The sequence below is a fragment of the Aythya fuligula genome, chromosome 1 (genome assembly GCF_009819795.1).
Source record: "Aythya fuligula isolate bAytFul2 chromosome 1, bAytFul2.pri, whole genome shotgun sequence".
In the NCBI taxonomy this organism is placed as follows: Eukaryota; Metazoa; Chordata; class Aves; order Anseriformes; family Anatidae; genus Aythya; species Aythya fuligula.
The window spans coordinates 63,849,229-63,863,605 of record NC_045559.1 but is presented as its reverse complement, the minus strand read 5'-3'; the positions used below and the strand labels follow the sequence as shown (position 1 = coordinate 63,863,605).

Below are 14,377 nucleotides of genomic sequence, written 5' to 3'. Positions count from 1 at the left end.
ATCAAGTGATGTAGCATAAAGCAACTCTAGCAAACACATTGTTAGAGGGGATGTGGCAGGACAAGCAATTCCAGTGAGGGGCCCAGCATGCTGATAAACACCACCCTAAAATTTAAGAAGGAATCAGGAGAGGCTGTGCTGCCCACAGGTGCCATATCTGAGCCCTGCATGTCCCTAGCTGTTGCCACCCCATCCATCGGGCTGGCCCCATGAGCCAGAGCTGAGCACAGAGGCAGCCTTTCTCTCCTGGAGCGCCCTACCCTTTGCAGCTGCATGCAGTGGCTACCCCCTGACCCTAAAAAGCAATTAAGAGGGCTCTTTGCTGGGTGTTTGCCCTGTTTCCTATGCTGACTGTGTTCTGCTCTGTGTGGAGGCCAGTGGTCTGCTGGGCCATGGGGAGACCTTTTGGCATGGTGCAGATCTGCCCCCAGGCTGGGACAGGGCGATTCCTGCCAAGCAGCCTCCTTGGCTACATCCCCAAGTGGGAGGCAGCAAGATGCAGGGTTGTGCCCATGGGTAGCATGGCTTCTACCTGTTTTGGGAGGTGGCAGCACCAAAACCCCAGGCTGTGGAAGGCGGGAGCGCCTGGTAGGATGCAGCCAGCAGTGGGCTCCCCCGTGGAGCGGTGCTGACTTCCCCTGGGGAGCGCCTGCACCAGCAGCACAACCAGCACAGGGCTGGGAATTGCTGGAGCTGCTGCAACACCTCGGAGCTCTGGCTCCCCAGGCAAGGCGGTGGAAGCAGCACGCTGAGTGCACGGCCCTCATCAGGCCTTGGGGGAGTTTTATGCAGCCTCCAGCAACAGGAGCTGAGAGCAGGCCCCATCCCGCATCTCATCATTAGGGTATTTGCGTCCAAAAACTCACAGCTGAGAGAGAGACACCAGGGAGCTCTGGGTGTACACGCTGGGTCTCATAAAGCTGAAAGCCAAAAACTAGGATTTCATAGTTCAGCACAATTAATCTCAGGTAGTTACAGAAATGTCATCTTTCCCTGCCCTGTGATTTCAGGCACTCATGTATCTGACAATTTCTATTCCACTTTCACCTGTCTTTATAAACTGGGTGATGAAGGAGCCCAGAGTCCTCAAATCCTTTGAGAGGGGCATCTGTGTTAAGACGTTACTGTCTGATCTTTGCAGCCATGACCTTTACTAGAAACCTGCTTTTGCTTGTGCATCCTTGTCACTCCCTCCCCTTAAACACAGCGTGGGGACTTCCAACACGGGTGATGGGCAGGAGTCAGTGCTTGGGTGAGATCCTAAAACCGTGGAAGACCTCGGCTGTACAAGGGCTGTACATCCAGGCTGGTGTGGAAGGAAGGGCCCAGAGAAGGCCAGTTCCCAGTAAGGGCTGCTCAGTGCCATCCACCAGCAGCTACTGGTGGCCACCTCCCTGCTCCTTCTGCCCCCAGCAGGTCCTGGGGCAGATCCTGCTCCCCTGCTGCTGCTCCTGCCCGCAGCTCTCCTGCCTCTCCTCTGCCCCGCAGCTCCCCAGCACCTGCTGGTGCCTCCCGCCCGCCGCAGGCGGCCGCTTACCATAATCTGCCGTGAAACCTCTTAATTTTAAGGAGCTATTTAGGGAGCTGTGCTCAAATCCCTTCAAAATCCTCTTTTTCCCGAGGGCTGTGAGAAATAAAAATGAACGCCGTGCCCCCACCCTTTGCTGCAGCAGCAGGAGCTGAGGGGCGATGCAGAAGGCAGGATGGCTCCGATACTGCCCAAGTGCCACGTCCCCCAGCAACACGGGCACAATCCTCTCCCCATTAAATAACGAGTTGGGTGCAGTTGTGCTGTGCAGGGAAAAACGAGGCCATTCGGGACGAGCAACCTTCCTGCATCGTTGAAGTGGTGCTTGTGGGCAGCACCTGGGCTCTCCGGCTTGGTTCACCCCATCCAGAGCAACCCTATGGCTGCTGGCTGTCCCCACCATGCCCCTGGGACAGAGGTAGGAAGGGGGCAGGGGGCAGGGGGTGGCATCGCAGCACCCCCATTGCAGCACTGCCGTGGCAGCGCACCGAGGGCAGCGCTGGCTCCTGCCCAGCCCCTGTCCATCATCCCCATGGTGCCATCAGCCGGGAAGTATCCGTGTCTGGAGACGCTCAGGAGAGGTTAGTGCTCCTGCACCGATACCTGCCGGCCGTGACGCTGATGGAGATGTCTCCTGACAGCCCGGTCTGCTGCCAAGAAAGCGGCACCGGCCTCACCGGGGCCTCAGGGACCAGCCCCAGACACTGTGCTTGCTGCCGGCCAGCCGCGGGGCGAAACCACAGCACCTCTCGGGTGGTATCTGTCCCCTCTGTGGTCCCTGAGGACCAGCAGCCCTTGTCCCCGCTGTCACAGCCTGGCGTGTGTCACCACAATGTCCCCGGCCCTGTCCCCGGGTCACCACCTGCCTAGCCAGTGGCACCAACACTTGGATGTGTTCTTGAAGCGGTTTTGGTCCCGCAGGAGGGAGAGAAACGGAGCTGGCATCTCCGTCCCCTGACTGCGCTTGCTGTCAATGAAGGGATTAGGAATTATAATCCACGATTTGCATTTTAAAGCGGCTTTTCAGCTCTGCGTGGGGAACATCAGCCTGGTGCTGCTGGGGAGCTCGGTGGCAGAGCCCCAACCACAGCAGCACAGACCCTGCGGCAGCGTCCCTGGGGCTCCCCATGGCAGGAGCTGCTCCCGGGACGCCGAGTCCCAAATTGCACCAACCCCAAGCATCCTGTGGGCCCTGGGCAGCTCCTACCCCACACCTCCAGCATCCCCTGCCCTTGCAAGGCACTGTGTGCTTCCTTTCCTTGTGCTTTCCCCCCTGCTCCTTCCTTGCACTGCGTTCATGGCAGACCTGCATGAAATGTCTTTTTCCCTCGGCGTCTCTGCTGCCTTTCCCTCTGCTAATTACCACAGCAGTGCCTCTTCTAGGGCAAGCTGACAGATGGCCGGGGGTTTATCTTTGAACAAGCTATTTAATAAGAGCTCCTGCTTTTCCCTTGCACATTTCTTTCCTGGCCACATGTCCTGAGCTGCTGGACGGGGTGTCCTTTGCACTGGGGATGCCAGAAGATGTGATGGCCAAGGTCAGAGCCCAGGGGATGTTTTCTTTTTCTTTCCCTTTTAAAGGGAAGATAATCCTGCCTGGGCCCATGTGGCCCTCTCTGAGCGAGGCTCTCTCCCTGCAAAAAGGCAGAGGTGAGAAGTGTCTGAAACACTGGGGCAGGTCCTAACTGCACAGAAAGCTGATGCAAGTGCTGAAACCAGCACACTGCCTGCTCATCCTGGCAGAAATCTGGCTGGCAGGGACCAACCTGTGCTCCTGCTTGTGCTGCCATCACCTGCACGGCCCCACCTGTGCCCCCCATGCCATCAGGTTCATTGCAAATTTCTGTTTTGCAATGAACTTGTTGCAGTTTGGGAGGATCTGCCCTTCATGAGCAGGAAGGCCCAGGGACACAGGACTCTTGTTTTCAAGAAGTCACCGATGTCTGTGCCATCCTGCCAGAAGGCAAGGCTGGAGCATGGGTGATGCACAAAACCAGACCCTACTCTACGTGTTTGAGAATAAGCCCAGCTCATGGATTGTAAGCTTTAAGGCAAAAAAAAAAAAACACACACACACAACTCCTCAGCCAGTTTGTAACCTCAGTTGCTCTCATTAGCTGTAGGAAAGATGCTTGAAGACCACCAAATGTTTGGGCTCGTGGTAACCCTGCTGCCACCACGCTGCTCCCTCAGGGCTCCACTGTTTGTGTGGGCTTGGGACGAGCACCTCACTCCAAGAACAACAAAGTGCATCTCAGACTTCTCTGCGGAAAAGATTGGCATGTTTTGATCAGCTCTGAATGTACAGTCGGTGCATTGTGCATTATCTACACTATAGATATTATGTTGTACAGATGCAATACGACAGTTGTGGTATATGCTTTCCAGGTTGTAAACTCTGTATTGGCACTACCTATACGTGCCTACACTGTATCCATCATAAAGGCACCTGCCATCTTCTCAATAGTAGTAGTGTATGCACATCAGAGCAAGGTAGGAGTATATCACATATAGACAATCTGTTTTTATTGCTTTCATCTTTACAGCCAGGTGTGTGATCTAAACATCAGGCAGAAACTTCTCCGGATAAACTCCTGCTACAAAACATCTTAGAAAATGGATGTGTTTGGGATGGACTGATATATAATATATCCGTGGCACACAAAAACATAAACGGAAGCCTCTGAATCCCTGGGAAATTTCCTGTCTGTGTCCCGGAGGGATTTCTGTCCTCCCAAGTGTCTCACCGTGGGCCTGGGGCTCTAAGGGATTCTTTGAAGCCAGCAAAGAATTTGCAACCTACAGACTGCTTCTTCAGCAGGTGCAGTCTGACCCCGCACGTGTTGGACTCCCAGCTGCAAGAATGTAGGTTGCCTTCCCCCGGCCTTCGCAGAGGAGAGCTTGCTTTGTGTGCACATGTTTGTCTCGGATCATGCCTCTCATCTTTGCACACAGCTTTGCAAAGGTCGGTTTCATTAACCTCGGGGTTATGCTTTGTGTAAATATGCACGTACATCTGATTTGCATGGGAAATGTCATTTTCCTTACGTGTCCCCCATCCAAATGTTAATCAAGCCTGAGCCTACGTAACTTAGGAAATGTGCTGTGATGGTAACTGCAGCCAGCACAGCTGTCCCGCTCAGACAGAGGATGGCTGCATATGCCTGACATTTTTGTATGGGCATGTTCGGCTGCGTGGATAGCAGTGGCGCCTACATATTCTCTGCCATATAGCCTTATATGCTGGCAGATGGTGTGTGCATTAACACACGCTGTGTGCCGATGTCTCTGGGTGCATGAGCTTCTCTGCGGCCAGCTGGCGTACGACACATGCATTGGCACATGCGGCATGGGAAGTTGCTCTCCTCGCCGCAGCGTGCGCGCACGGCAGCACACACCTCGCACGGGTGCAGAGCTGCACCACTGTGGGCAAGAGAGGCTGGGGCTGGCTCTGCTGCCCGCCAGCAAGGTGTAAGGAAAGGAGCTGCAGCATGGAAGGGCCTTGCCTCCCCCCCGCCCTGTTTTTTGTAGTCATAAGCATTATACCTACGGATAACAGGCTTGCTCTGGGGCTGAATTTCACATTGCATTGCTTTCCCTTGGACAAGATTATTTCATCCCAATTTCCTCTCGATATGGGCCTCAGAGAGCCTGAGCACTAAGCTAGCTCCTGCTGCAGCCGCTGGGCAATCAGCAGTCTCGGCAGAGGGCTGCCCCCCTAGGCCTTGGGAGCACAGCCTTGGTGTTTCGCCCCTGCGCCTGCGCACACCGACGGAGCCCAGGGACACAGGAGGGGGCTGAGGCAAAGAAGACATTAGCGCACAAGTGACATATCTCAATATAATTTCTAAAACTCTATTAATTGAACAGATAAAATACTTCTGATCTATTTTCGTTGTTTTGTTACAAAATATTCGCCATTTGGACTCTTAGCTAGGTGTGACCACACCACTTTTCCCCGAAGGAAGCTTTTCTTGGTGATATTTACAGCAGAAAACAGGTACAGACAGACAGGTGCTTTCAACAGCCTACACACAGGTAACACTTCTGTTGTTAACTTTGTTTGTTTTTTTTTAAAAAAGACACATTCAGATGGGATTGTGACTAGTGCTGAAGAGCTGGGTGACTTCAAAGCTGCTGTCCCAGGCATGGCTGTGAAAGAGCAAGCAGGACAAGGACAGCTCTAGCTCACGAAACACTGCCGGCAGTCCCTGGAGCCTACACTAGCACAGTGAGGCAGCTGGTGGAGCAGGAGATGGGGGAGCTTGCTCAGCAACTCTCATTTCAAAGCAGAGACTCTCCCAAGCAGCAGATTTCTTGATTTAGGGCTCAGATTAGTTTCGGAAACCTCACAAATAGTTGCAAGTTAAGCCTTCTGAAAAACATACAGAAAAAAAAAAACTCAAACTCTTGCAGGTCAGGGGCCCTCAAATACTTGCAAAACTGGTGGTGGTTTTTTTGTTTGTTTTTTTGTGAAGAAGACTGAGTATTGACAAAACTCTACTTGTGGACCACACCCACAACTTTCGTCTACAAGGAGGTGAGACACAAACAGTGCTTTGAAGGCCTTGCAGAAAGCACTAACAATTGCTACTAGAGTAGCCCAGTCTTCAGCATTAGAAGTACTACAGAAGCGGACAAACACTGCAGTAAGCCCAGCTTGTTTGCGCTAAGCTTGATCCCTCTGTCAACCTTTTTCACCCCTTTCTAAGTGGTATAAACTAACCAATTTCACTGGACCTGCACCAGCAACCTGGGCAGAGCCTGAAGATCTGTGTACCACAGCTCTGCAGACCGCAGTAACACCTCGCTTTCTCCATCTTCTAGCAGAGCCACCTTCCTGTTTGGCCACTGAGCACCAGAAACTTACTGCAGAACGCTCTTTATTGGGTTTCTCTTTCCTCCTCCCCTCCTTTTCTTAATACAGAAGGCTAGGAATTCCGCAGCCAGCAGCCACAGGTTCTTTAGAGTTGATCTGATCTCTGCCACAGCTCTTCCTGCCCGATCCCACCTCCTGAAGGATTGTGCTAGGTTCACGATTGGAATCACTGCTGTCAAGAGCTGGTGATTTTTCTGTGGTCTGCTCCCTCCAGGAGAGCTGTGGTATACATTTAGTCCTTCATCCGATCGTCACTGACACAATCTTTCTGGCCTGCTCCCTGCCAATGATTAGGTTGTGTGCACGGGTGTCTACTCACAGTACTACAGCTACACCGAGCCTGTGTCTTCGCTTGCATGTGGGAGGGTTGTGGGAGCAGACAACACAATAGATCAGATGAGATGTAGACATGCTTTAAAGTGCTTGTCATCCTTCTAGACCAACCTTCAAAGGAAAAAAAAAAATCTACATTTTGAAGTGAAGTCCGAAGGGCTCAGCTACACAGCAGAATTTGGAGAAACCTGTTTGATAGACCCTGGAATAAAGCGGTTTGGTATCTCTCCGGCCAACCCCAATGGAAGATGCTGCATCCAGCAGGCTAGAAGATGGCAAGGGTTATCTATGTTTGCTTCTCTGTCCAAAGCTGGAGGCCAGCATTAGCCTTTGCAAGGTCAGGGGACGGGAGCCAACGTGCCCTGAGAGATTGTTGTGCCTCAGGTATTTTGGCACTTCAGGTAATTCGCTTCCATCCTTCACCCAGCGTTATGGAGTCTCACAGAAGGTTCCTTGCTTCTTTTTTTACATTCTTCTTTGCTTTCCCACTCAATTATTAAAGCAGCAAACCTCTCTGGTAGGAACTTCACAGACATTGCTATAAATATTTCATCCCCCAAAATTATTTCATCAAGTACCTTAAAGTTTTTGTTGTTGTCACTTCGTGTTAAATGTCAAGTAAAGCCTAACTTATTTATTTTAACACACACACGCACACGGCCCCTCCGCGGCTCCCTGCACTCTGGGGGAAGATAAACGAGCAAGTGCTGCCACTGCTCTCAGGCAAGGCAGCGACTGCTGAGGAGGACGGGCAGCGTCGGTGCCTCTCAGATACCTCCTTTTACCTCAGCAGGGAGCACAACGTGGAGCCACACACCACAGGGACCATAGAGGGGCAGGTGCCACACGTAGGGTTTCCCAGGGAGCTGCAGGCAGGTGGGATGAGGTTGCAGCTGCTGTGCCATGGTGTGGTGCCACCTCGGATGGACCCAGCAGCAGATCAGGCCAGCCACGTCTCAGGGTGAGGGGCTGAGCCCTAGCTGGGGCCACGGGCCTGTGGAGCGGGCGAGGACCTCTCCTGGGGCTGGCTCTGGAAAAATGGGGCGTCCTCATCGCCCCTGGGGACTGGGGAGGAGAAAGCTTCTCTGGTCTGGAGGGAGACTGGGCCTCTACTCAGGGTTTTGATATGATTTTTTTCTGTCTTCTGCTTCCACAGGCCTCCCTGAGGCTATGCCTTTGGGTTTGTGGTCAGTACCTCTGCTACCGCATGCAGAAGCAGCAGCCTGTTATCTGGCCCCACAGCAAAGCAAACAACTCAGACAGTCCTGTTGGCACAGCTGGGTGTGAGGGTCAGGCTCAGAAACCAGCAGACCCAGAGATCAGCAGGCTCCTGCCCTGGAGGGCTGGCCAAGCACAGGGGAGCCTTCACCTCAGCCCCTGCCCGCTTCCCTGACCCCATCTGGGCATACACCCAGGTCAAATAAATGAACTCCTTCATCTGAGTGCTTCAGCAGAGCCAGTGGACATCCAAAGAGCGCTGAGGGGTCCAGACCCTGACGCACCGTGTTTTTTGTCACTGGCAACAGCCCCAGAGGTGAGCATCCTGGAGCAATGCTGCTGTGTGGCTTTTTCCACACAAAGTAAAAAAAAAATAAATATTTCCTGCTTCTGTCTTCGCTGACCCCCTTTCCCTCACATTTTGCACATCCACACCACTGCCAGCCATCCTTACCTCTCCTCACCCGACGGCTGTGTCATCAGCACCCGGTGCTCATGCCTCAGCCTCGTGCAGGAAGGAAGAGCATTTCTTTCTTTCCCTCTTAAAATAAAAATGAAGGCCCTAAAAGGCGTTCTGTCCTATTTTAAAACCCTAAAGTTGATCTTCTTAAGCATCGAAGGGAGATACAGCGAGTGAGAGAGACCAAAGCCTTTAAGCTAATTAATACCTTCCCTTCCCTACTGCTCGAAAATACTTCTTTTCTTCTAAAAATACAGCCATAGCTCATTTTTAATGCTGTCTGCCTTCACATCAATGTCCCCAATAAAGAAGAGGAGCTGAGCTGTCATCTCTATCTCAAAATCTTACCCTCCCCTCACTTTGAAGCAAAGATAGGGAGGAAGAGAGGAGAAAAGGCCTTGGCAAGCAGCTTTCCTAGGGGAAGGGCTGATGGAGGAAAAAGCATAGCCAGGTGGGAGATACAGATGGGAGCTTATGTTGGTGGTCTCCAAAAGGCCCCTTCCCTCTAGCACGGAAGGAAGAGCCCAAGTGAAGGGCTCATCCACCCCAGAAGGTGAATGCAACACTTAGCTTTGCTTTCAGAATATAAAAAAGCAGGTGGGAAGGAAACACAAAGCCAGCTAGAAGGAGAAAAGCAGAGGGGTGTCTGTTTCATGCTAGAGAAGACAATCTTTGTGTGTGTGTATACTGAGGTGGGAGGGCACCTCTTGGTGCCATCTCTTTGGAAAAGTGCTCATCCATCCCAGGAAGATCCCTGGGCTCAATCTCTCATTTCTGCTCCCTCAGAACTGCTTGGTGTTTCCTTTAGTAAGCATGCGCCGTACATACTCTACCATACAGGTGTATTTACACGTGATGAGGTCTGCTAGGTCTCAGCAGAGGTTTCTGGTACAATGCTCATATCAGAAACAGTTTTCGTGTTCAGAGTGAGGCGATCTTTGTCTCATACTGCAGCTTAGGACAGTCTCTCCTCCTCTCGAGCTCTCTGTCACTTGTGCGCTCCCTCACGTGGAACCGGCTGCTGCAAGGAGATAATATCTGAAGAGCGATGGAGGGGAAGCATGGCAAGTGGTACAAGTTCTCAGCTCCAGCTTAGCAGGCAGCAGCAGTGGAGGCGGGGGAACTCCACCCCCAGGAGTGCCCCAAGGTCGGTCCTTGGCACGGGTGAGTCCGTTTCTCTCCGAGGCTGGCGAAGTTTTGGAGGGGTACAAACCTATGGCCGGGCAAATGCAAGGCAAGGGAGGAGGTTGAGGAGTAGCAAACGGAAGACACAGTGCCTAGAAAGCAGCAGGTCATCAAGCCTCTCAGGAACAGGGCAACAAAGTGCTACATGGGGACGGTGTGAGCACGGGAGGCCAGCAGGGCTGGCAGGATGTGAGGATGAGTGAGCATGTGGGTTGGCAGTCCCTACAGATGGCTCCTCACAATTAGCATCACCTTGAGGGGAGATGGGATAAGAGTTAGGTCAGTCGGCTTTTTTTTTTTTTTTCTTTTCTATTTCTTTTACTAAAAAATAAATCACAAACTAGATCTCTGTAGGCAGAAAGGGTCCCAGGGAGGCGGTGGGGCAGGGAAGCGGGGAAGTCTGTGCTGTTCTGGTGCTGGTGGTGTGGCTACACGAGGCTGCGCGAGCCACTGGAGTACCTGCGCCTCTGAAGCAGGGAGCTGGGGGGGCAATACTGGTGGGGGTGGTTGTAGGGAGGAGGTGGAGGTGGCAGGGGAGGCTGATGGACCAGCTTCATGGGGGTCCCAGGGAGCCCGCTGCCCACACCGCGCCAGGGGGTGGAGGTGCAGGAGTCGGAGGTGACGTAGCGTGTCAGAGTCTGGTTGAGGGCCGGCTCCATTCGAGCGAGGCACGGCTTGTCCAAGACAATGACTTTGACAATCTGCTGGCACTGTACAAGTGTCCCCGCCGAGGCGGGGTGCGAGGGCACCAGTGCTGTCTCCAGCCGCTCCCGTGGCATGTTAAGACGCATGCTGGGCTGCATTCCACTCTCGGGCCCCAGGGCGGAGTTGTGCTGGTACGTTTGAAGCCTGTTGTGAATTGACACCTAGTTTAGAAACAGCCAAAGAAGCATTAAATGTTACAAGACTCTTCCCATCTGCTGCTACTGGCTGCCCTGAACCCCCACCAGCAGCTGGCCTCACATGCACGAAACCCTCCCCTCTTTAACAAACGGAACAGGCACAACCCCTGGCTGCACCCCTCTCTCCCAATTGCCCGGTCGTCCTGTCTAGGCCTTAGTGCCCCTGTCCTTTCCGTCACAGCAAAGGCAGTAGGGCCAGCGTTCCCAAATGCAGAGCGACTTTGGTTGTCCAAACGGCACAGGGAACAAAAATCAACTCTATGAGTGGAGGCGTCCATGAATTCTCATGATGATGAACAAACCTCAGAGGTTATGCCCTTGCCCCCAGCTGCAAAAAGGAAGGGGAAACTAGGTAACAGAGGTTCAGATAATCGAGGTTGTATGTTTCTGCAAAAATGACGGTAGCTGAATCTGAGAGAGAGACAGAGACAGAGAGACTCAAGCCTTTCGCAGCTCCCTGCCTTTCTGAGTAGGAAGGTACACCACATGACTGGCTAATCTGTTTACAAAGGAAAAAGCAGAAATCTGACATACTCTAGGAAAAGACAGCTCCCTCTGATCCAGTTGATGGTTTGTCAGTGAGAGGAAATGATTTTCAAAAAAAAAAAAGAAAGAAAAAAAAGAAAGAAAAAATGTCCGTCTAGCTCATACAATGATAAAAGAAATTTATGATGAAATGGCAGCAGATTAGATAACCTCAAAGAAATGGAAATGCTCCTCTGCTGGCAGAGTATTGCTTGGGCAGTTGGAAGGGGGAAGGGAAGGAGGAGGTCACCAGGGTCCCCACAGAGAGATGCTGATAATAGAGTAACTCAAATAAAAGAGCTCACTGAGTCCAGCTTGAAAAAGGGAGCTGGCCTGGGCTGGAAATCCTCAGGGAGGGAATGCAGCAGCAAAATGGGGCTACCCGGGTGGTGAGTGAAGCCACAGTTCCTCCTGGCAAGGACGTGGGCTGATGGAATCCCCAGAGCACAGCTCAAAACTCAGTGTCAGTCAAATGACAAACCCTGGGTAGGAACCTACAGCTCGCAGGTTGTCACGGCACTTCCAGCTAGGCAGAGGTACAGATGGGCAGATGGGGCAGTAGGGGTGCCCTGACAGTCTGTATGTTGGGCAGCAGAGCCAGCAACCATGAAGGAGAAGCTGTGGAGTGGCCCAGCTTTCCACCATGTGGGAAGAACGATGAGATGTTTGTCCCTGCCCAAGCATGGAGGTTGCTCGGGCTCACTGCACAGCAGGACATAACACCGTGTCAGTATTTATTCAGGCAGTGGAGCTGCCTCAGAAAAACTGGTTGCTGGCCCGTGAAGTGCTAATGACATTAAGATAAATGGAAGCTATTCTCCACAAAGAAACATTCCTCCCAGCAGAAATTGGAAGTTGGCTGGGAGAGGCACCTTGCCCAGAAAAGGGGAGTCTGTAGGGAAATGGGGTGCCCTCCAGGGAAAAACAGCAGCACCCACACCCCACAGAGAAGCTGAACTCTTCAAGTAAATACACTATGACAAGAGGGGAAAGAACTACCCCGGAAAAGGGCAAATTCAGGGCAACGGAGATATTCCAGACAGGGAAAGAGTAGGAATTAGTAAATGAGGTTTTCAGCGTGAAGACTGCATTTTCCTGTTTCCTCACAGGCAGTGGGAGTAAGGGTGTCTGTGAAGAAACAGGCAACCCACTGGCTGCTAGACATCCCTGCTAAGATAGAAGCACACAGGACAGCCAAGCTCCCTACCTAGGGAGGTGAAGCTCTAGGGAGAGTCTCTGATATGCAAAGGCCATGCTTAGTCCCCTTCAAGGGGGGATGGAGAGACAGAGCTGCAGAGATTGTGCAGGAAAGCTGGGCTGCAGGGGAATTCGCATGTGATGCTGCATGGAGTTAGCATGTCAGGGAAGTCTTTAGTGTGGTTCTCAGTCTCCCCGTAAGCAGTGGGGTGGGTTAGTCTACAGCGTTTGGGAGCTTGGTCCATGAGGGATGTTACAGTTATAAAAACGGATTGAAAATGCTTTGAAGTTTAGTTTGGATTTGAAAGTTGTATTACCCGTCCTAGCAGTAACTTTTAATTGTATCTCTGGAAATTGGTAAAATTGTCAGTCTGGCTGGGGAGGCATTGATTAAAACCTGAGAAAAGAAACAACAGAGAATGTGAGAAGAGCTGAAGTGAGAGAGAATTACTTACCTCAGCTGCTTCGCACTCTACTTACCTCCACTGTGCTGTCCGAGACCTTCTCCCCCAAATCCTTCTTGCCTTTGAAACAAAAGAAAAAATCTCACTCATGGGGTCAGTGCCTCAAGTCAAGAGCTGGCCCTCATACTGTGGACTGGAAAGCCCAAGGGAGAGGTAAAGGGGAGAGTAGGACTCTACTGCAAGATAAATGCAAGCCTTCCTGCAATCCAATAGCTGCTCAGTGGTTTGGAGGGAGGCCCCTGTGGGGTCCTATCTTTAGGTCCTGGTTTTCATGCAGTTCTAATGAGCTCATAGCCATTCACCACTGCGCTTGATTTTTGCTGGCACGGAAGCCCAAGAGCCCAACGCAGACAAAGCCTCTGCTACAGAGAAGCTGGTCTTGCAAAAGTGATGGTGAAGACTCTGGAGGAAGTTGACAGTGCAGTTACTGTGTTGCATGAGTTCAGGGGAGAAAATGTGGCCATGTCCTCCAGCAGTTATCTTGTACCACTTACTAACCCCTCTTTGCTGGATGTTACAGCTACAGACTGGGTAATGAGCCAGAAATGGCTCTTCTAGGTTATTTGAAAAATGCATATCCTATTCAGTGAAGGCTACAGGATACAAAACTGATCACTTCTTTTCGCAGTTATTTTTACAGGAGAACACATTGGCAAAGGCAGCACTGCCTGGCCAAGAGAAGCTGGGTGGCCTCTTACCTGTAGGTGAGCTTTGCTTTGACTGTGGTTCCATCTGGGCTCCGTTGGTCCTTAACGAGAGAGTTTTTGCCCCTTGCTGTTTCTCCAGCTCCCCTACAACAGAGATGTGCGGAATTGAATGAGGAATGGGATGGATGGAAGGGCCATAGCATACTGAAGGAGAAATGTGGGAAGTCAGCAAGGAGAATTAATGCAAGAAAATGACAAGAATGTCAAACAGGAAGGAGAGAAGAATAGCTAAGAGAGAAACTGGAAAGGATGTTACATGTGGAGGAACTTACGTATCTCCACAAGACCTCTGTGTATGACCTGCATTTATACAGAACAGGTTATTGCTGCGCAGAAAGGGACCACTGATGCCGAGCTACTTGGGCTCATACGTTTGTACAGAATTATTTGCATAGTCAGAGTATGGGACGTAGGAGTCTAAGCTTCGCCATTTCAAACCACTGTACCTTAAACTCTATTTCATAAGCACCATAAGCAGTTACTCCCTTTCTACTACTGGTGGGTACTCACAGAACCTGACTGCTTTTTCACCCTGTTGCTGAACACAAGAACAATCCTGTGTAGATTCTGCTACTCATCCTCTTTGTCCTTTTTCCCGAAGAACCCACTGATTTTACCCTTTCTGCCTCATAGACACATGCAGTGTGATGGCATTGGAGTCCGAATTGTATTAGAGGCCCTTACATTCAATTCGTATCTGCTCCAGCTCTGTCACTTCTGCTATTGACTCTTTCAGATCTTCCACAAATTTCTGCATTTCCTCAGCACCCAGAGCACAGAAGTGCAGTACCTGTTTCTTCTCTGAGCCCGAAACTGGAGTCACCAGTGTGATGCCATGGGGGTAATCTGTGAAGAAGACATGTCAACACAATAAATAGGCATTAGGCTTTCTTGCTGGAGAAGTTGGCTGCTTTGCTGCCTTTCCAGGACAGAGAATTTCTAACATCAGTCCAGAGGAATAGCACACTTAGAGTCTGTC

At 51.5% G+C, this 14,377-nt stretch overlaps 1 protein-coding gene across 3 annotated transcripts in view; it reads right to left on the bottom strand.

Moving 5' to 3' along the window:
* Positions 1-5,354: 5,354 nt before the first annotated feature.
* IQSEC3 (IQ motif and Sec7 domain ArfGEF 3) overlaps positions 5,355-14,377 on the bottom strand; it is a 100,879-nt gene continuing 91,856 nt past the window's right edge. The window contains exons 9-13 of one of the 3 annotated variants that reach the window (XM_032207693.1): positions 14,083-14,244; positions 13,390-13,482; positions 12,708-12,751; positions 12,545-12,624; positions 10,396-10,452 (exon numbers count right to left, since the gene is read on the bottom strand). In XM_032207693.1, coding sequence (XP_032063584.1) covers positions 12,550-12,624; positions 12,708-12,751; positions 13,390-13,482; positions 14,083-14,244 — 374 coding nt within the window. In that variant the 3' untranslated portion in view covers positions 10,396-10,452; positions 12,545-12,549. Of the gene's footprint in view, positions 10,470-12,544; positions 12,625-12,707; positions 12,752-13,389; positions 13,483-14,082; positions 14,245-14,377 lie in introns of all 3 variants that reach the window. The other 2 variants (XM_032207692.1, XM_032207691.1) reach the window with 2 other exon arrangements.